General features: G+C 45.1%; 1 protein-coding gene across 1 annotated transcript in view; it reads right to left on the minus strand.

Moving 5' to 3' along the window:
- The window catches only part of GTF2F2 (general transcription factor IIF subunit 2), a 90,036-nt gene that overhangs the window by 57,558 nt on the left and 10,721 nt on the right, over positions 1-21,757 (minus strand). The window contains exons 4-5 of the mRNA XM_038761850.1: positions 20,703-20,847; positions 11,961-11,999 (exon numbers count right to left, since the gene is read on the minus strand). Coding sequence (XP_038617778.1) covers positions 11,961-11,999; positions 20,703-20,847 — 184 coding nt within the window. The remainder of the gene's footprint in view (positions 1-11,960; positions 12,000-20,702; positions 20,848-21,757) is intronic.

A 21,757-nucleotide genomic window follows, 5' to 3' on the forward strand; every position in this document is an offset into this window, starting at 1 on the left:
AAACCAAAAAAATGGTTGTGTTTCAGATGTCAGAGAGAAATTGGAACGCTGGCTAGAAGGGAAAATGTATATTGAGGAAAAAATCCTTCGGCCACCTCCGACTAACAAATTAATGCTGCAAATGGCTTTTTTAAAGCCACGCTTAGAGCTAGTTGGTTCGAAAATGGTTTTAAAGATAGTTCTGTTCATACAAGAACAATCCAAAAGCATTCCTTCTTTCTCCCTAGATAAAGAGGCTCTCAGGACACATTAAGCTTTCTTGTACTAGGAATCCTCGAACAGACGCTAAGAAAATGAGGAAGAACACAACCATGTTGGTTTACTTCAAGGTCTCATTCACTCATATCCTACCTGGTTCCCATTTTCTTTTAACGGCAGTTTGATCCTCCCAAAATCTATCTGGGTACAAAGATGCCGATAAAGCCACTTGTGCTAATTTAGACTGACAAACTTTAATACCAGAAAGATCAATATCCTGATTTATCAGGACACACTGCTACCAGGGGAAAGGATGGGTAAGAGAAAAGCTTAGTTACATGGCTGTTGCACAAACACGCTGCTTCTTCGATTATTTTCATTTTTTTATCGTTACATGCTGCCCCGTTCACCTTTGCCTCTGGGAGTCCGTCCACATCACGATTCAAAGCAGCAAAATAACAGCAGCGAGCCTGTTTATCAACACATCAAGACTACATCACCCTTTATTCACTCCCCTTCCCAACCCCACAGCACTTTTGTACATATCTGTAATTTATTTATGTTAATGTCTGTCTCTCCCTCTAGACTGCAAACTCTCTGTGGGCAGGGAATGTGTCTGCTTATTGTCATACTGTACTCTCCCAGGTGCTTAGTACACTGCTCTGCACACAATAAGCACTCAGTAAATATGACTGACTGACTGTGAGGTAGCGGTCATACGGCACCACACTGTTCTTCTTGCTCCCAGGTACAGTGAGAGAGTCATAGCTAACAGCTATTAGAATTGAAATACTAAAACTGAAATGGACACATAAATGAAGGTTAAATTACATATTCCGCTTCCACTGCCTGCTGAAACCACTGAGAAGACAAATGTACCCGCTATCAAATGAAATAATTGACAGAAAACTTACTAGCTTGCTGCAAACAAGCTACACTAAAATGTGTTTTTTTTTCCAAAGTGATGGTAGCACTACTATTTTTTTCCTGGCCTGCCAAAGCAAGGTGGAGAAGTGCTCAATAAACATGACTGATGGTTTTTAAAAGCGATTGAAGGTGAGTATGTCCACCTTTGAGAGTTCTGTGGGGGTGGACGGTACCTGGAATGAGGGGGGGAAACATAGTAATGGTATTTATTGAGCACTTACTGGGTGCAGAGCACTGTACTAAGCAGCTAAGAGACTACAACACAAACAGAGTTGGTAGACGTATTCCCTGCCCAAAATGAGCTCAGAGTCTAGAACTGAATACGACTGAACATAAATAATTTATAATATATACTTTACAAATTCATATGCAAGAGCTGTGGGGCTGAGGGTGGGAAGAAGAAGAGGAAGAATTATGGCATTTCTGAAGCACTTACTATGTGTCAAGCACTTTTCTAAGGGCTATGATAGATACAAGCTAATCAAGTTAAACACAGTCCCTTTCTCACATGGGGCTCACAGGCTGAATCTCCATTTTACCGATGAGGTCACTGAGGCACAGAGAAGTGTGGGGACACGCCTGCTTTGTGACCTTGGGCAAGTCACTTAACTTCTCTGGGCCTCAGCACAATGGAGATTACAAGTATGAGCCCCATGAGGGACAGGAATTGTGTCCAACCTGATTGATTTGTGTCTACTCCAGAGTTTAGAATGGTGCTTGGCATATAGTAAGTGCTTAACAAGTATCATAATCATTATTACTACTATTACTATTATGAACACAGACACTAGTGAGGACTACCTCACGCTTTGAGGAAAATGAGGAAGGATGGACATATTTCATTTTACTCCTTTTGGACCCAGGAGTATGAGGAAAGAGGGAAGTAAAAAAAAAAAAAAGTGGGGGTTGCATAATACAGTCTTTGGAATTTTCTGCAATCTTCTATTCTCCTGCATCATTTACAGGCTAAGTTACCTTACACAAGACCTCAATCTCTCCCCCTACAATACCAAAATGTTGATGTCCGCCACCTGCTTGACATGAGATTGATAATTATTAGTCAGCCTCGCAAAGCGTTTAAGAAACATGAAATAATGCTAAATAAAGCTCTCTCCTCACACTCTTTTGGAGGACTGTAAGAACTGGGACCCAAAAGGGGAGCGATAAGCTTCACACCTCATGACAGATTCTGAAAGGTTTCTACAGGTAACGTCTATCTGCCAACAACATAATTCTCTTGAGCTCCCATTTTCACAAGCCAACATATCTGCATTCACCTAGAGGAAAACGCGGATGAATTCTTCCATAATATTTAGGGATCTTTTCCTTCATTGTCAAGAACTATTAAGTGCCCTCCTGCAAATGAATAAGGGCTATTGAAATCACTTTAAGTAAGCACTGTCCCTGCCGTCTCTTGCTTCAAAAGCACAGTAGTTTCCTTTATTATTAAAAAAAAAAACCCTGAAAGGGCTCGCATATATATCGTGAGCCACGGCAGCACTTACCATTACTTGACAGGAGTGTGGTGGATCTGGGAATCTTCAAGCTGTTCCTCCTGAGCCCATTCGATTACCATCTATCTACTATACTCATTTTCCCTATTTGTAATCTCTTTTAATGTCTGTTTCCCCCCGTAGACTATACGCTCTTTGTGGGCAGCTCCACCATGTCAGCTGTGTGACCTTGGGTAAGTCACTTAACTTCTTTGGGCCTCAGTTACTTCATCTTTAAAAAGAGGATTTAGACTGTGAGCCTTATGTGGGTCAGGAACCGTGTCCAACCTGATTAGCTTGTATCTACGCCGGCACTTAGTACAGTGCCTGGCACAAAGTAAGCACTTAACAAATACCATAAGAAGAAGAAATGCTTTCACCAGTAACACACAAGTCAGTAAAGGCACCAAAAAGAGAACCAAGATGCCTCTCCCGTTCAATCTGTCACCTTCTGCGCCTAATAAACTGTAGGAGCCTAATAGCTCTTAAACAGCCACATTATCTGGGTCTTTGATTTGCTGCAGGACTTCAATATTGTACCGCTTTTAAAAGGTACCACGTGAAATTTCTGTTGCTGCAAAATACAATTAACCGTCAGGCTAAACATAAATTATTCGGCCACGCACAATCAAGAGGAGACGAGACAAAAGATCTGTAAAATGGCTAAACGTCTGCGAAATGTCAACTGCCCTAGATGTAGTCCAATGTCACGATGGTACCTGGAGGGTTACCCTAGAAACCACAAATGTTTCAAACTCCAAACATTATCTAATTCTAAGAACAGTCCTATGGTATTTAACAGTCAAAACAGGGTGGAGCTGGGAGAGAGAACAAAAGAACTGAATTTCAAACATCCAGGGAAGGAATTCCGCCAATCCTTTCCCAAAGCTCAGGGCTTTTTTTTTTTCCCTTCAGTGTATTTGGGACTTGGCTTGTGCTTAGGGGACTGTGTGGATTTAAAATTTAATTCATACTTGATTCATTATTTATTCCTTTGTAAACTAATTGTGTAAGTCTACGTCCCTGGACCACCACCCAATGAAGAGAGACTATTTGGGGAAACCAGGCTCCTATTGTTTTACTACTCCCTCATTAACCATCGAGCTAAAATGGCCATGGCCTATTAGGACCCTGATTAAGAGGTCACGGCCAGGAGGAGAAATACATCTGGGGCTTTTGGTGAGGAAGGAAAGGGGCAGTGTCTTCTCCACTCCTTTGGCACCCCAGCGTTGCATAGAACAAGTCTCCCCGCCCAGGTGAACGCGCTAGAAGCCAATATGCACCCTGCTCAGGAATCCATTTTCCCGGTGGACTTACAAGTTCCACAAATACTTCAAGGTTTTATCCTCTTCCTCCAACATCGCCTCCGCTTCCACAGGAACACGAGAGACTCAAGGGGTGAGGGGTAGACATCTGGGAATTCGCCCACTCTCCCCCTTGACCAGGGCTCACCTGGGCTTTAATGTGGCCCCATTCCCTGGCTAACACATTTTATCTCTCACCAATTTGTTAAACGGCCTTCATGTTTCCAGCCCTTGCTGAATTCATTTCCCGCTGGCAGTTATGTTTTCAAGCAGCAGCCTTAAAACAACCAGCAAGCTAAGGCGCCTTTCAGAAGGCTCTGAAAATATAATGCCATCAGCTTTGTGGGCAGGGAACACGTCTACCAATTCTGTTATTCTGTTACTCTCCCAAGCGCTTAGTTCAGTGCTCTGCACACAGTAAACACTCAATAAATAGGATTGATGGACTGAATAAGGTCTACCCAAGAAGGGACTGGCGTACATCCTCACTTCTCTCCCGAAGAGGAGGAGGCAGCTGGAATATAGAGTCAAACATTTCAGCCAAATACACAATAAACGGCAAGCAATAAGGCTGTAGAGATAAACGTGCAAGTCCTGTCACTAGACAATATGCAAACACGAAACCAACAACAGACTAACCAAACTTCCACATGATTCAATTAGCAATACCGACCAAATCTAATCTGAGTGCGTAATCAAGATTAAACAGAAATTTAGATTTCAGGAGGGCCGATTAGGAATTGAGATTTCAACATGACTGGACAAGGAATCAAAATGTGGAAAGAAGGAAATAAATAGGGAGACAACTTACAAGGTACAGCCTTAATGCTATTTTCTCTGGTGACTTACAAATACTAGTGTGATTATCCTTGGAATGAAAAATCTGCAATGTAGGGGGACCGATCAACACAAACCTATATATTTTTTAAAAGATGCACCAGAGAGGAAAATTCTATGAAAAAAAAACATGGCCTGGTGGAAAAAGCAAAGGCCTGGGACTCAGAAGCCCTGGGTTCTAATCCTGGCTCTGATCCTACTGTATGATCTTGGGCAAGTCACTTAACTTCTCTGAGCCTGGAGATAACGGAGGCCCAAAAGCACTCATCACTTACCAATCAATCGTATTTACTGAGTGCCTACTGTGTGCCGGAGCACCGTGCTAAGCGCTTGGGAGAGTACAACAATAAACAGACACATTCCCTGCTCACAACGAGATTACAGTCTCCCAGGGTTGCCAATGACGGAGCCACCAGTCAGGAGTCAAGAATCTTTGACTGGAGGGATGGGGGAGGAACGTGATCCCCAAGGATTTTTCCATTGTGAAAATTCTCGAAAACATCTCTTACTTTAAAAAAAAAAAACCCAAACACACAGAAAGTTATGCTGCTCTCCCTCAAACTCCTCAGCCCCCAGCGAGTTTGTAGCAGCTCCTCAGATCAGCGCAAATCCGGGGGCTTCTACCTGTGTGACACATTGGCGCAAACTCCTTGTGGGCAGGGGATGCCTGTCGACTTCAAGTGTCATGCGTTGCACCCAGTGGGGCACCAATAATCCCATTACTGCTTCTACTGCCGCCCGGCCGCCCGTGGCATAAATCCAGAAAAGCTTCTATTTTCAGATCGTGCCCAGGACTGCGTAGGACAGTGGTAGCTGTCAAAGAGCAGCAAGAATTGCGGGAGAAAAGGAATGGAAAACGCCACAACGTTTCTCGATGTGATGGGTAATTCCTGCAAAAACTAAGCTACCAAAAAAAAAAAAAAAAAAACCCAAACAAAAAAGGAAAAAACAAGAAACAAAATCACATTTGTCCATCCATCCCCACTCCACCCACAAAAGCGAAATGGCAGCAGATTGAACCTAATGGGGCCACTTCGGGATATTTGGGAAGGGAATGAATGTATCTCAGAAACACCGTCAGGAATTACCGTGACCCCGGACGTGAAATCCTGGGGTTCAAAACCACATCTAAATACTAATTTAATTCTGTGGATTTTCCCCGGACCTACCCGCTCCGGGCCAACCTGAAGCACTTTTTCCTGCAAATGGTCCAGCAAATTACTGCTTAGAATTCAGACTACCTCTGAGTCGCTCCATTTGAAGCAAGTGCTTTGGGGCTTCTGTACCAAACTATCCCTTCTCCTCTCTGCCAGCTTCCGACTGCCTGCCTCTCCTGTACCTGCAGCAGCCCTACACCTAGCTGGATTTGGGCAGGATTAGAAAGCACCCCGGACCTCAAGACCCCCACAATCCACTACAGGACCTTCAGGGTGGTGCCGGGCTACCCGGAGACTCCCTCACGGCGGAGATTTCATTGGCCAACCCCATTGTATTGTACTCCCCCCACAAGCGCTTAGGATAAGGGCTCAATAAAAATGACTTATGAACTGTTTGCCATCCACGCGCATTACTCGCAAAGAGGCTTGCCTTTCAGGGCCGCTGGAAGTAGCCGGGTTGGCTTCCAATCCAGCCCATGCCGAGTTCCGTCCTCCCCCTGATCACCAGGAATATCGCTGGCAATTTCCACCCTGGGCTGAGGAGTGAGGGTGGACAGAGAGTTGCTTTCTCTGCTGACACGTGGCAAAGCGGCGGTTCCACGTGTACCAGCTGCCTCCTCCCGTGGAGAGAGTTCCCGACTGGTTAGTGCAGCGGACGTGAATGCCCCATTCATCCCCGATATACCAAGTGGAGCTGGGCTGCGGCAGCAGCCAGCTATCCCCAGGGACGGAGGGGTGCACAAATGGTCGCTGTTCTGCAGCCAAAGAAATCGCAACGATGACGGCGACTGGCTGCCACGCTAGCAGGGGCTAGTAGTGAGCGCGCTCGGGGCTCGGCACAGGGCAGCTTCTGGAAAAAGGCCGACTGCGTTTCTGAAACCCTCGACGGCATCACGGCACCAAATGCTGATCTCTGGTTGTTGAAGAGACGACCCTGAACCGTTGGATGGCGCGTGGGATTCTGAGCACTGTCATCATCATCATCATCATCAATCGTATTTATTGAGCGCTTACTATGTGCAGAGCACTGTACTAAGCGCTTGGGAAGTACAAATTGGCAACACAAAGAGACAGTCCCTACCCAACAGTGGGCTCACAGTCTAAAAGGGGGAGACAGAGAACAAAACCAAACATACCAACAAAATAAAATAAATAGGATAGATATGTACAAGTAAAATAGAGTAATAAATATGTACAACCATATATACATATATACAGGTATATATATATACAGGACAGCTCCACTCAGTCCACAATGAGAGGAAAAGGCGGCCTAAACTTCGCCTTCCTCAACAGACAGGGCTCGTCGGGTCTGCGTGTTTAAGGTCGAGGGTTCAAACGTGAAAACCAGCCTTAAGCAGAGGAAATCATTAGCACAGCAGGGAAACCAAGATGTTTTGTCTCAGGTGCCCTCGAGGAGCAGCAGAGTGGCCTGATGGTTACAGCCTGGGAGTCAGAGGGACTGGGGTTCTAATCCCGCTCTGCCACCTGTCCGCTGTGTGACCTTGGACGAGTCACTTCATTTCTCTGGGCCTCAGTTCCCTCTTCTGTAAAATGAAAATTTTACAAGTCCCATGTGAGACATGGACTGGGACCAACCAGACCACTTTCTACCTACCCCAGTGCTTAGAACAATGCCTGGCACATGGTAAGTACTTAACCAAAAACATAAAAGGTGGGGAGGGGAGGCCGCTAGCTGTTTGGGAGAATTGTCTTAATACTGTCTACATCACGGTTTTCATTTAGCCCCCCCGCCCCCCCTTAGGGGGCAATTTCCAGATAAAGAGATAGTGATGCTGACACAGAGGAAATCCTGACAGGAAAAAAACAAATCGAAGAGCAACGCCTCCTCTGTTCTTTGAGGGTGCCAGGCACCAGCCTGCAATCATCAACATTATCATTCCCAGGTGATTTGGCTCTGTTTCGATTTTCCCCATCCTCTCCAAGAATGCCAATCGAAGCTGAACCACTCCGTTCTCTGGAGAGCTTGTTGTTTCCGTTTCAGGCCAGAGACGCTGAGCAGTCCAGGAGGCCCCTGGGGCCCAAGTGGGCATTTGCGAGCTCTAAGTCTTTGTGCAACCAATTGCCATCCGTGACCTGTCCTTAACGGGCACATCCAAGCCTTCTAAAGGCCGCCTGGTAACTTCCAAGCAACATGGCCTAGTAGCTAGCGCCCGGGCCCGGTCCCTGACTGGGCAGCACTGCCTCTTGGCAACCACATGAGTGCCTAACTGGAAATATTTAGGGATGCTTATAACTTTCCCTTATAACCATCCGCCTTGTTCCAAGCAGCTTCACCAGTTGGCCTATGGGACAGTAACAGACTAATGGAAAACAACGCAGTACCAACCAACCACGGGATCAAAAGATCACCCACAATAAAAACGGCATTGGTACCTGCGTGGCCACTGCCACTGAGCAAAAGCAGATTTTTCTGATCGATCAAAGGTATTTATTGAGCGCTTACTGTTCTAAGTGCTTAGAGTACACGATAAGAGTTGGTAAACACGTTCCCTGCCCACAATGAACCTCCCTTCTGATCATCTGATCTCTCCCCTTCCAGACCGTAAGCTTGCTGTAGTCACCCAAGCACTTAGCAAAGTGCTCTGCTCACAGTAAGCACTCAATAAATGTGATTGATTGAGGCTCTGGCAGCTCTACCTTTGTCACAGCTAGGATTTTTCAGGCTTTGCAACCATTCGCTTCCAAATTTTCCCAACAGTGTAAATGATCGGCTGAAACAAAACTGCTACATCACTATCATCAGAGCCTTGGCTATGCACTTGGCTCTGTATCCCTTAGGCACTTGAAGCAGTGAGGCCAAGCAGAAGGAGCACAGGCCCTGGGTTTCAATCCGAGCCCTGCCATTTTTCTTCTGTGCGACCACGGGCAGATCGCTTAACTTCTCTGAGCCTCATGTCCCTCAGCGGCAAAATGGGGATTCCCCCCTACTTAGACTGTGGGACAGGGACTGCGTCCGACCCGATTACCTTGTACTATCCCAGTACTTGGGTTAAATACCAAAATAATAACAATGATGATCAGTCACCTTGACGAAAATGTGCTCAGCTAATTCAACACAATTAAACATATAGTTCTTTCAAAAATAAGTTAAATCGAAATGCATTTCGCATTTTATACTTCTCAAAAGGGAAGACTGTCAGTCCACTGTACAGAAATTAAAAAAAGTGAGTTACAGCCCTCCTGATATTCTAACCCTCTTACCAAAATGAAAGTCTGCGCAACAAACAGATGCCAAATACAAAGATGAACAGTGAAATCACTGAAAAGGTCAAGTGTTGAGTTCAAGGGCCTTTAATAAACTCTTAGCTGATCTCCCTTCTTCCAGTCTCTCCCCAGTCCAGCTGATCCTACATGCAAGGGCCAGAATTAGCTCTTCAAGCATTCACCTGCTCATCTCACTTTTCTCCTCAAAAGCTTCCAGTGATTCCCTGCTGTCCTCTGTAGGAAATTGAAATTCTAGTCCCCAAGCCCTTCAAGGGCTGGCTAATTCAAACCTAGCTATCCTCTCCTCCCTTATTCCCCAGTTTACGCTCTGGGCTCTACCCAATAATTATGGCATTTGCTAAGCACTTACTAGGTGTCAAACCCCGTTCAAAGGAGTGGGTCCTTAATCAGGTCGACACGGTCCTTGTCCCCTACGGGGCTCATGGTTTAAGGAGAGCACATGAACATTGAACCTCCGTTTTCCAGGGGAGAAAACGGAGCCCAGGAAAGTGAAGTGGCTTGGCAGGAAGGCGGCAGAGCCAGGATGAGAATCCAAGACCTCCGACTCTCGGGCCCGAGCTCTGCCCACCGGCTGGGCTGCATCTCAACCCAAACAATCCACCTCGTCACCTGTCTCCCCTGCCTGCTCCAACCCATCACCGACCAATGAACCCAGCTGCTTCCCTCCATCTCCTACTACCTCTAACCACTCACTTCTTCCAGCCTAATCTCCTTCTCGGATCAACACCGATCGATCAATCGTATTTATTGAGCGCTTACTGTGTGCAGAGCACTGTACTAAGCACTTGGGAAGTACAAGTCGGCAACACATAGAGACAGTCCCTACCCAACAGCGGGCTCACAGTCTAGATGGGGGAGACAGAGAACAAAACCAAACATACTAACAAAATAAAATACATAGAATAGATATGTACAAGTAAGATAAATATCGTAATAAATATGTACAAACATATATACATATATACAGGTGCTGTGGGGAAGAGAAGGAGGTAGCCCAGTACACCTTGTATCTCTCCGAAAGACAGGGATATCTACCTCACTGTCTTCTTATTTCCGACCTCTTTCCTCGGCAGACTATAAGACAGGGCTGCCTCTTACTCTCCTCTTGAAATTCCACACTTATCCTAGTCTAGTGCTCTGCACAAAGTAGGCTGTCAATAGATACTCGGGTTGGTGATAAAGAGGAAGAAAAATAAATATTGCCGTGCTTCCTGCCCCTAGTCTGTAAGCTCCTTGAGGGCAGGGATCTGGTCTACCGACTCTGTTGTAATAATAATAATAATGACGATGGTATTTGTTAAGCGCTTACTGTGTGCAAAGCACTGTTCTAAGCGCTTGTACTATCCCAAGTGCCAAGTACAGTGCTCAGCACCCAGTAAGCGCTCAGTAAATACCGCTGATTGATCATCGCTTGTATAACAATTCAGCCTCGATATTTTGGAGGTGGATGGAGGCCCAACTTTCAAATGATCTGAGCAACACGGACGGCTTCTCCCTGCCCCGGACGGATATTTAAAAGCCAGAATGAACCATTCTTTATCTTTTAATTGGTGCCTTGAGCGCTCACGCTCCAGCTTAATGCTGCCACGGCCTCAAAGGCAGCCCTGTGTAATAATAATGATAAGAACGATGGCACTTGTTAAGCGCTTACCACAAGCCAAGCACTGTTCTAAATGCTGGAGGGATCCAAGGTGATCAGGTTGTCCCACGTGGGGCTCACAGTCTTCATCCCCATTTTCCAGGTGAGAGAACTGAAGCCCAGAGAAGTGAAGTGACTTGCCCAAAGTCGCCCAGCTGACAGTTGGCGGAGCCGGGATTAGAACCCACGACCTCCGACTCCCAAGCCCGGGCTCTTTCCACTGAGCCATGTTGCTTCTCACTCAGCCATGGCACCTAGAGCTCACTGCCTTCCAAAGCCTTCCCAGGACTCGGAAAGCCTGGCATTATGTGCAAATTAGAACCGGCGTAATTCCTTTTCGTTTTTAAATATTTACGTAAAAAGGTAATTCCTTCTACTTCAAGTTATACAGACCTTTATTCTGAATTTGTTTGCTTTTCGATGAATCGATCGGATTTTTATTTTGCTCCTCAAATCTCTAGAGAGCACTGAGATCTCAACCCCTTCCAGCGTATTCTATCCATTTGAACTCCCTTAACTATAAGCTTTTCTTCCCCCCTTATCAACACACCACATTTGTGCTGGATTTCTCAGGGATAATTGAGAAATAATGTTGCAGCAACTTTGTTAATAAGCAGGGATGATGACCACAACGGTTCTGAACACGACTGCAGTTACTTAGTGTCTTCCTGGTAATACCATTTCCTTGAATGATTCCCCCACATTTTAAAGAGTGGCCCATTTTCAACAAGCCAAACGGTACCTGACACCCAGGAGATTTTGTTATACAGCAGAACTACCCACTGGATGGTGGAAAAAAAATGAAACTAATAAGCAAAAAAATCACTTCTAAAAAGGAATAATTAGCACAAGCAAAGTAAAAATGGGTTTGGGATTAAACGCTTTCTGTTCCCTTGGCAATAATTTTAATTTCTGATTTTAAAAAAACACAACGAATCATGCATCCGCAATACTAGATGGGTGTCAACTGCCTACTAAGCTATATTTCAGTTTTACGTGACGCTATTCTGTAGGCACTGTAAAGGAAGCTTTAAGGAATCTACAGAGTGAGCTGAAATCCAGAGGGACGGTGAAAGTGGAGGCAATGACGAGCTCTCACTCTGAAGACATTTTTCAAGCGTGGAAAGAGTAGACAAGTCGTGTTCAAAGCACTTACCAGTAGAACGGTTTTCAGAATGATCTTCAGACTGGCTGTCTGTGGAAGAAGAAAAACGTACTTTGGTGATCGTGGTGGACAAGAAGACTATTTTAAAACCAACCAATCTCACGACAGCGTTTGACAAAATGAGAATTTAAAAGGAGACGCAAATTTGCACAAAGACCCAGTCTCGGGAGTTGTTTCCGAAGAGCGGACGAGGGCCTCCTTCCCTCACAGAGTGCACAGAGAACAGCTTTCGGGGGCCGAGCAACAGAGATGGCAGATACCCCTTACTGGTCTTTTGTTGGGCTGCTTCAGGAGACCAGCCATTATGCAATATTGGAATTACAGGTTGTCATGCCCATCCGACACTTTGTTCACACAAAATGAAGTCTTAAAACTGGAATCTTTCCAACCTGGAAAACCCACGCTCGAATACTGCAATGCAGCTCGAGATGAAGATGAAAGAAATGAGGAGAAAATGGTGCTTGAGTGAAGGAGACGGCTCATCGCTAGAATGAGGTGGGGATCCGTGAATGGTCCTCTTTGCATTCGGGATCAGGGTCAATGGATGCCTCTGCTGAACTGAGCTCTAAAAACGCTGGGATAACACAACCAGCTCGAAGCAGAACCCCCACTTTCCAATCAATCGATCTACAGTATTTATTGAGAGCTTACTTTTAATTGCTTGTTTTGTTTTATGGTAGTCCTTAATTCCAGGCATTGTACAAAGCACTGGAGTAGATACATACAAGCTAATCGGGCTGGACACAGCCCCTGTCCCTCATGGGGCTCACCGTCTTAATCCCCATTTTACAGATGAGGTAACTGAGGCACAGAGCGGCAAAGTGAATTCCTCAAGCTCAGGCAGAAGACAAGTGGCAGAGCAGGGATCAGAACTCGGGTCCTTCTGATTCCCAAACCTGTGCTCTTTGTACCAGATCACGCTGTTTCTCAAGGTAGTGTGATACACTCCTTGTCCAGGATCATAAAGATGGTATTTATTAAGCGTGTACCATGCGTAAATCCTTGTGCTAACAAGCTGGGGTACCTTCAGACCCAGTTCCTGCCCCACATTCTCACAGGGAGGTAGAACAGGTATTTTATCCCCATTTGACAGATGAGGTAACTGAGGCACAGAGCAGCAAAGTGAATTCCTCAAGCTCAGGCGGAAGACAAGTGGCAGAGCAGGGATTAGAACTCGGGTCCTTCTGACTCCCAAACCTGTGCTCTTTGTACCAGATCACGCTGTTTCTCAAGGTAGTGTGATACACTCCTTGTCCACTATCATAAAGATGGTATTTATTAAGCGTGTACCACGTGTAAATCCTTCTGCTAACAAGCTGGGGTACCTTCAGACACAGTTCCTGCCCCACATTCTCACAGGGAGGTAGAACACGTATTTTATCCCCATTTGACAGATGAGGTAACTGAGGCACAGAGCAGCAAAGTGAATTCCTCAAGCTCAGGCGGAAGACAAGTGGTAGAGCAGGGATCGGAACTCGGGTCCTTCTGACTCCCAAACCTGTGCTCTTTGTACCAGATCACACTGTTTCTCAAGGTAGTGTGATACACTCCTTGTCCAGTATCATAAAGATGGTATTTATTAAGCGTGTACCACGTGCAAATCCTTGTGCTAACAAGCTGGGGTACCTTCAATCAATCAATCGCATTTATTGAGCGCTTACTGTGTGCAGAGCACTGTCCTGCCCCACATTCTCACAGGGAGGTAGAACAGGTATTTTATCCCCATTTGACAGACGAGGAAAGAGAGGAACCAACAAGTAAAGTGACTTTTCCAGGGCCACTCGGCAGCTAGCGGCGGGGCCGGGATTAGAACCCGGGTCTCCTGCCCCCCAAGCCCCTGCTCGCTCCGCTAGGCGATGTGGTGTTGGCAAGGGACGCTACCACCCTAGAGTGGATGGATCTCAAGTAGTCCAAAACTTCCAATTCTCTCTGGGCTATAAAAACCACACTGAAAATGATCACACTTGGCATTCTGCAAACCTAAAAAAGACCAACACAAGGTTTTGGCATTTTTTTGGAAACTGTCGGGAATCGACGAGCAATTCTACCCATATTTTAGAGCTAATTTTCCCTCGCTCCATCAAGTCTGTCCCACTGTTTCAGCCCACACACCTCCAGGAGAGCTCTTTGGGGAGTGAGCGAGCTACCCAATTCACAGAATTCCCCCTCCCAAAGCATCTTAATCCAACGTAACAAGGAGCTCTCGCGGCCTGTAAGCTCTCCGGAGCGGCAGCCGAGGAGGACGTCCTCACTGTCACTGATCTGTAAAATGGGGATTAAGACTGTGAGCCCCACGTGGGACAACCTGATTAACTTGTACATACCCCAGCGCTTAGAACAGTGCTTTCCACATAGCAAGCGCTTAACAAATGCCATTATTATATTATTTTTGTTATCTACCCCGACGAAATCTCCTAATAAAAGGAAACTACCTATTAGGGATACTATTTCCCCCTGCCCCAGAAAAGGAAATAAAATATGCACAGTCAATCAAGATCAGTCTTTCAGCACGAACTAAATGGTGCTGTACTGTTCTTGTTAAAGACAGCCCTTTATTTGTTCTTATGAAGCAACAGAAGAATATTGCATTTGCCACGTTGCAAAATGTAGAAAGCTGCTTCGCATTCCTTGGTGCAACTATTGGTAATCTCTAATGCCCTCCAAGACTATTTCCATAGAAACATTATGCTCCCAGGACAAACCGCTAGAGCCTAATAAGCACACACAGAAAACCGCGTCAGTGCTGACATACGAGGTTTCAGCGAGGGCACGCACTGACTCGTAAAGGTAGGTATATATGTTTGTACATATTTATTACTCTATTTATAGGAATCAACTATCGGAATCAGTTTTCTCCTCGTATCTTTTGTCATTTGGAAAAAAATAAAGTCCTGCTCTTAAAACAGGGATTGTGTCTTGTTTAAAATGTTGCTTAATGGCTTCCAAGATGTCACTGGGTTTTAGGACGACCATCTACTCCAACACAGAAAGGATGGGAGGGCAGTAGGAGGTATTGGCCAGTAAGCATCTGTCCTGAAGGTCCCTTGGAGAAAATAAAAATGGACAAGCTGGGAGAGGGCAGGCCTGGGAGAAATTTAGCCCCAAGGAACTACGGCGAGGCCGGGGTCCAGGGTCCCCACAGCCAGGCAGGTGGCCGGCCTTCCCCTCTCTCCTCATCCAAGCTCCTCCGGGCCGGAGCTCTCTGCCCACCTCTCCCATCACCCCCCTAAGACTGCTCTTTTCATTTCATTTTCATTTAATCGTATTTATTGAGCGCTTACTGTGTGCACAGCACTGTGCTAAGCGCTTGGAAAGAGCAACTGGACAACAGAGGCAGTCCCTACCCAACAACCGGCTCACAGTCCAGAAGTGGGGAGACAGACAACAAAACAAAACAGACAGCCATCAATAACATCAATATAAATAAAAAGAACTATAGATATATACAAGTCATCAGTAGAATAAACAGAATTAGAGATATGTACAAATATACATAAGTGCTGTGGGTGGGGCGGGGGTAGAGCAGAGGGAGGGAGTCGGGGCAATGGGGAGGGGAATTGGAGCAGAGGAAAAGGGGGCTCGGTCTGGGAAGGCCTCCTGGAGGAGGTGAACTTTCAATCAATCAATCGTATTTATTGAGCGCTTACCGTGTGCAGAGCACTGTACTAAGCGCTTGGGAAATACAAGTTGGGAACATATAGAGACAGCCCCTACCCAACAGTGGGCTCGCAGTCTAGAAGGGGGAGACAAAGAACAAAACCAAACATATTAACAAAATAAAATAAATAGATATGTACAAGTAAAATAAATAAATATATAGAGTAATAAATATGTACAAACATATATACATATGTATATATGACTGAGCCCCCTCCTTCCTCTCCCCCTCCTCCCCCTCTCCATCCCCCCGCCTTACCTCCCTCCCCTCCCCACAGCACCTGTATATATGTATATATGTTTGCACATATTTATTACTCTACTTATTTATTTATTTATTTTACTTGTACATATCTATTCTATTTATTTTATTTTGTTAGTATGTTTGGTTTCGTTCTCTGTCTCCCCCTTTTAGACTGTGAGCCCACTGTTGGGTAGGGACTGTCTCCATATGTTGCCAACTTGTACTTCCCAAGCGCTTAGTACGGTGCTCTGGACACAGTAAGCGCTCAATAAATACGATTGATGATGATGATGATTTATTTTATTTTGTTAATATGTTTTGTTTTGTTGGGTAGGGACCGTCTCTATATGTTGCCAACTTGTACTTCCCAAGCGCTTAGTACAGTGCTCTGCACACAGTAAGCGCTCAATAAATACGACTGAATGAATGAATTTGGTGGGATGGGGGTCTATCGTGGGTCTGTCCCTTACAAGTTGCCCTGGGATTTCAGAGAAGCCCAGACTTGTGCGACGGCGGATCTGGGGTCACAGAAAAATCTGGGGCTTACAGTTGCCTTAAATTAGTCCTGCATCTGAGTATGCTTAATAGCCGGACATCTTCCCCATTCCCTCTCAACGAGCAAATGCAAGGAAAGGAGGTGGATCCCGGCACAGAGAGTTTCAGTGCAGGAGAGAACTTAGTTCGGGTTTGATTTTTGCTTTCCCTGTGGTAGATCTTCTTTCCTTTTCCCTGACATCCTCCTTCATAATTTCATACATCCACCTCCGAGCTCTCTTTCCCCATACTGTCTTCCCGTCAGTCGTATTTCCTGTGCACTTACACCGTACTAAGCAATCAGGGGAAGCAATCGGAGAAGCCGCGTGGCTCAGTGGAAAGAGCCCGGGCTCTGGAGTCAGAGATCATGGGTTCAAATCCAGGCTCCGCCACTTGTCCGCTGTGTGACTTTGGGCAAGTCACTTCACTTCTCTGGGCCTCAGTGACCTCATCTGTAAAATGGGGATTAAGACTGTGAGCCCCACGTGGGACAACCTGATCACCTTGTAAACTCCCCAGTGCTTAGAACAGTGCTTTGCACATAGTAAGCGCTTAATAAATGCCATTATTATTATTAATCAGGAGAGTACAACTTAACGAAGTTGGTAGATACGTTCCCTGCCCACAAGGAGCTTCCAGCCTAGTTCCTTCGCCACCCGCTGCTCTCCCCAGTCTCCTTTTCCAAGCCTATTTCTCCAGATGTCCTTCTCATTCATTCATTCATTCAATCGTATTTATTGAGTGCTTACTGTGTGCAGAGCACTGTACTAAGCGCTTGGGAAGTACAAGTTGGCAACATATAGAGACGGTCCCTACCCAACAGCGGGCTCACAGTCTAGAAGAGCTGCTTCCTCACTCTCTCCCCATCTCCTCTCACGCTTTTCTGGTCTGACCATGAATGAATGAATGAATGAAATCAAAAGCCTTACTGAAATTGAAATAGATCACGTCTATCGTTTCTCGCCACCCCCGCCCATCAACCAGGCCTGCTATCACAGACGGAAATTAAATTGGTTTGGCGTGATTTACTCTTCACAGTGCCATACTGTGCGCTTTCTACTATCTGTTGCTCTTGTCGAGGGTGGCAAATTGATTGCCTCATTATTGGTTTCCAGGTTATCATTTTAACACTGACTAGGGCTATTATTTCGGCTTTCTTGAAGAACTGCCACACTGGCGTCTATAATCATGTTCAGGGACTTTTCCTTTCCTCCAGTAGTTCTCAAAACAAAGGGGGTGGAGGCGGAGGCTAGTGGCTTTACAATATACACCTGGCATTTTCTTAAGCATTCTGGGATACATAACCAGGCCATGTTTATTTAAATATATCCATCAATTGATTAAAGAGGATCAAATGATCATTAATAAAAGCCAGGATGCTACCACTTGGGAAGATGAGAAAAGTAGGAGAGCACATCACTTTATTTTTTAGAGGGTTCATAACTTCCTCTACCAAATTTTAAATGAAGGCAATACTTTAAATAAAATTAATGAGGAGCGGTAAATCCACTAAGGACAGGCAAATTGGAAAGGGTGAAAAAACAACAAATCCAATGTGAAAAGATGGGAAGTTTCGCAGAGTACAAAATGTTGAAATGCTAAGACCTAGTGGACAAAAAAAATTAGACATGAGTTTGCATAATCACATAACCGCAAGCCAAGAACAAACTGTCCAAACTTCAGAACATGGGTGGCAAGCTGGATCTTTTTCCACACCTCTGCCAAGCCCTCTCTCGGAAGACTGTATTCAGCTGTGGGCACCATCAACCCAAAAACGTGGCTACAAACTGTTCAGGATGAGGGCCAGGGAAAAAAACAAAGGAAATGTAAAAATGCTGGGCACCACTGGGAAGGGAGGTGGAAGAAAAAGAAAATCGATCAGTTGTATCTACTGAGTGCTTCCTCTGAGCCGAGCACTGTACTAAGGGCTTGGGAAAATAAAACAATTGATGAACTTGATCTCTGCCTTCAAGAGGCTTCCAAACTAGCTGGGTAGGCAGGAACTAACGTGAAATACACCACAAAAAAACAACAGTATGCTTACACCTGGGAATACTGTGTTCAATTCTAAACCCTGGACCTCAGGAAGGACACGCTAAAGATGGAGAAGATAAGAAGAGCAGCCACGATGATCAGAAACCACAGGACAAACTCAGAGGAGAACTCTTCTGTTTTCAATATATTGAAGTTTACAGAATTACAATGGGTGTGGAGGGGGAAAACACGGGATCGGGGCCCCCCATATTCCACAGCTACACAACAAAAGGCCAGCCATTGAAGCCTGAAGGGGGTGAGTTCAAGGCAAACAAAAGGAATTTTTTTTTTCCTCCCACAGGAGTGAACATAAGGAATTTACTCCCAAGCGCTACCCAAACAAATCAGTAAGTGTGAGATCGGTTCAGATAAATGGATCCCGAGAGAGAAATTTAGGATGGTAGGTGGTACATCCCTAACCGCTAGGATGGATGGCAAGGAGGACAACAAGCACAAGCTCCTTTAGGCATCCTGTTGTCGCTCTCAAGGACACAAAGGGTGGGCTGATCACGGTCTGATTGAGTAACAATACTCCTAAAGTCCCCACCTGCTACGGCTAGCAAGAAGATTAGACCTTCAAGGTTTCCATTTATCACTCTGAGCTAATCTGTGGAATAGGCAGTAATAAGCCAGAGTCAATTTTCTTAAAACAAGAGGTGAGAAAAAGGCTTAAGAAAACCAAACGCTTTCCTCGGAAAAAGTTCTCGCTTCACCTCAAATCAGTCGTATTTATTGAGCACTTACTGTGTGCAGAGCTCTGTACTATGCGCTTGGGAGAGTAGAAGTTAACAGAGTTGGTAGACATGTTCCCTGCCCACAACGAGTTTACAGTCTAGAGGGGGAGACAGACATTAATATAAATAATGACGGATATGGACTTAAGTGCTGTGGGGCAGAGGGAGGAAATCCAAGTGCAAGGGCGACGCAGAAGGGAGTAGGAGAAGAGGAAATGAGGGCTTAGTCAGGGAGGACTTCTTGGAAGAGATGCCAAACCATCATCCATCACTTTTACTTCTTTGGCTCGCCCAAGATTCTGCCACCTTTTCCTAAACAAAACACTCCACTTTCGTCACACAAATCCCCTCAACCATGAAGAGATGAAAAGCCTCTCTCTACTGACTGGTCAAAAACCTACCACTCCTAAAATAACTTCATGTCACTATTTGCTTAAGCGGTAGTGTCTGTACCCTCGTGCTCCTCGGAAACAGAAAAAGAAATGTAGAAACTCTGGACGTTCTTAATAATTGGAAGTACACAATTGTCTAAATTCTGTAAATAATGCAATTACAATTTGCACGATACCCAGAACCAGGTGTCAGGGAGAACCATTATGGTTTTTCCACTTTGTTTACATACTCTTTTTGAGGTGATTAACTGGCTGATAGCATTGAACTTGTTAGTAAACTACTCCTTATTTTGCTTATTTTTTGGAAGCAAGATATTTCTTTGTTTCTATAAAATTGAATCATGAAGACCCCAGAGTATGAGATGGGGCAGATCCGCAGACTGCAATTTCTTAGAGTTTACTATCTAGACTTTGCCAGTTGGCTAAATGAACATTAATATATCACCCGGCTCCATTAAGAAGCATAACTAACTTAGCGGCTGTGCCCGAAAATTCACTCTGACATAGAAAACTAGGACCCAACAAAATTCAGCCTACATTTAGACAGTGGACTCAACATTTCATGCACAAATCATACGTTACTTCCAGTGTTTTAAGCAGGCAAAGACATTAGCTGGTCTGTCCACTATGCAGTGAAAATCATTTCAGTTGAAAGTGAACCTCCAGGAAAATGGTGGAGGCGACAGCTTAAAGTTTCATTCATCCCCTGGATCTTGATAAAATAGACCGGTGCCACAGTGTAGAAACCCACACTGAACAGGCAAGCAATAATTTGGGCAAGAATCACCTTCTGATTGACAAAAAAAGTCCCATGATGGACACGAAGCAGAGGCTCTACAAGGACTGTAACTACTCTGACACCAAACCCACTGATGCTTCTCTGCATCTACTTGGTCTGCTCTTTCGCCTGGTTCTTTTTGGGTTCTCACACGTCAAAACCAAACTTCTCTGATGAAGGTCCTACCATCTCTACTCCAGACCAAGGGAGTAGTAAGATGGGCGAACATGAGATGAACAAACTGATATCGGACCGGCAGCTCCGAAGGCGGCCCGCTTAACAGGCGATCCGGAAGAGATCGGAAACCTAACTGATGTTCTTGCGGGGAATAAGATGAACATTGTTTTCGTTTCCATTTACCTGCCGGGGTCTCCGTAAATACGGTTAACGTCTGTCCTCCCACGCTTTGCAAGAGAAACGGGTGTTCCCTCGGGGCTCTGACTGAGGCAGGCTTCCCTCCAATATCATGGATGCTTGCGAGTTCTTCATTCAAAGTAAATGATACCTAGTAGACAGAATTAACCAAAGAATTCATTGACACAGACCTGCCAACCGTAAACTCGCTAAATACTGAACACACTATAAATGCATGCTTAAATCAATCAATCAATCGTATTTATTGAGCGCTTACTGTGTGCAGAGCACTGTATTCTAGGCCATGTTTTAAGATAATGAAATTTTAAAAAATAAATAAACATCAGAAATAAGACTGTCCTCAATGCCCCATGCTGTTTGTGGTGTTCTCCATTTCAATCATGACTGGATGGATTTGCCTGATATCAGGAAGCAGCGTGGCCTAGTGCCAAAGCACAGGCCCAGGAGTCAGAGGTCCTGGGTTCTAATCCCAGCTCTGACGCTTGCCAGCTGTGTGGCCTTAGGCAAGTCACTCCACTTCTCTGAGCCGTGGGCTCCTCATCTGTAAAAATGGGGCTCAATCCTGGGAGCCTCATGAAGCACGTGGATTGCGTCCAACCTGATTATCTCTTATCTACTCGAGCATTTAGCACAACGCTTGGCACAAAATAAGCATTCAGCAAGTACCGTGCCATTATTATTAATAACTTTTAAGGACCGAATTATCTCAGGTTCTAGACAGCTCTTATAAGTACTCTATGAGGACTAGGCATTCTTAGGAAACACAGAACAGCTCATGAGATGAATTCAATCCTGGAATTTAGAAACCAGGGACTAAAATCGAGTTTTCTTATGAAATGCCTTCATTGTCTAGCCTCTCCCCGCAAAGAACCCCAAACGTTTTCTACAGAGGGATTTGCCGGCACTTATTCAGTGGTCCTCATTTCATCAATCACAGTCATTTCACTTCTCTGTGCCTTAGTTACCTTAAAGGTAAAATGGGGATTAAGACTGTGAGCTCCGTATGGGACACGGACTGTGTCCAAGCTGGATTACTTTGG

This window comes from Tachyglossus aculeatus, chromosome 20 (assembly GCF_015852505.1).
Source record: "Tachyglossus aculeatus isolate mTacAcu1 chromosome 20, mTacAcu1.pri, whole genome shotgun sequence".
Lineage (NCBI taxonomy): Eukaryota > Metazoa > Chordata > Mammalia > Monotremata > Tachyglossidae > Tachyglossus > Tachyglossus aculeatus.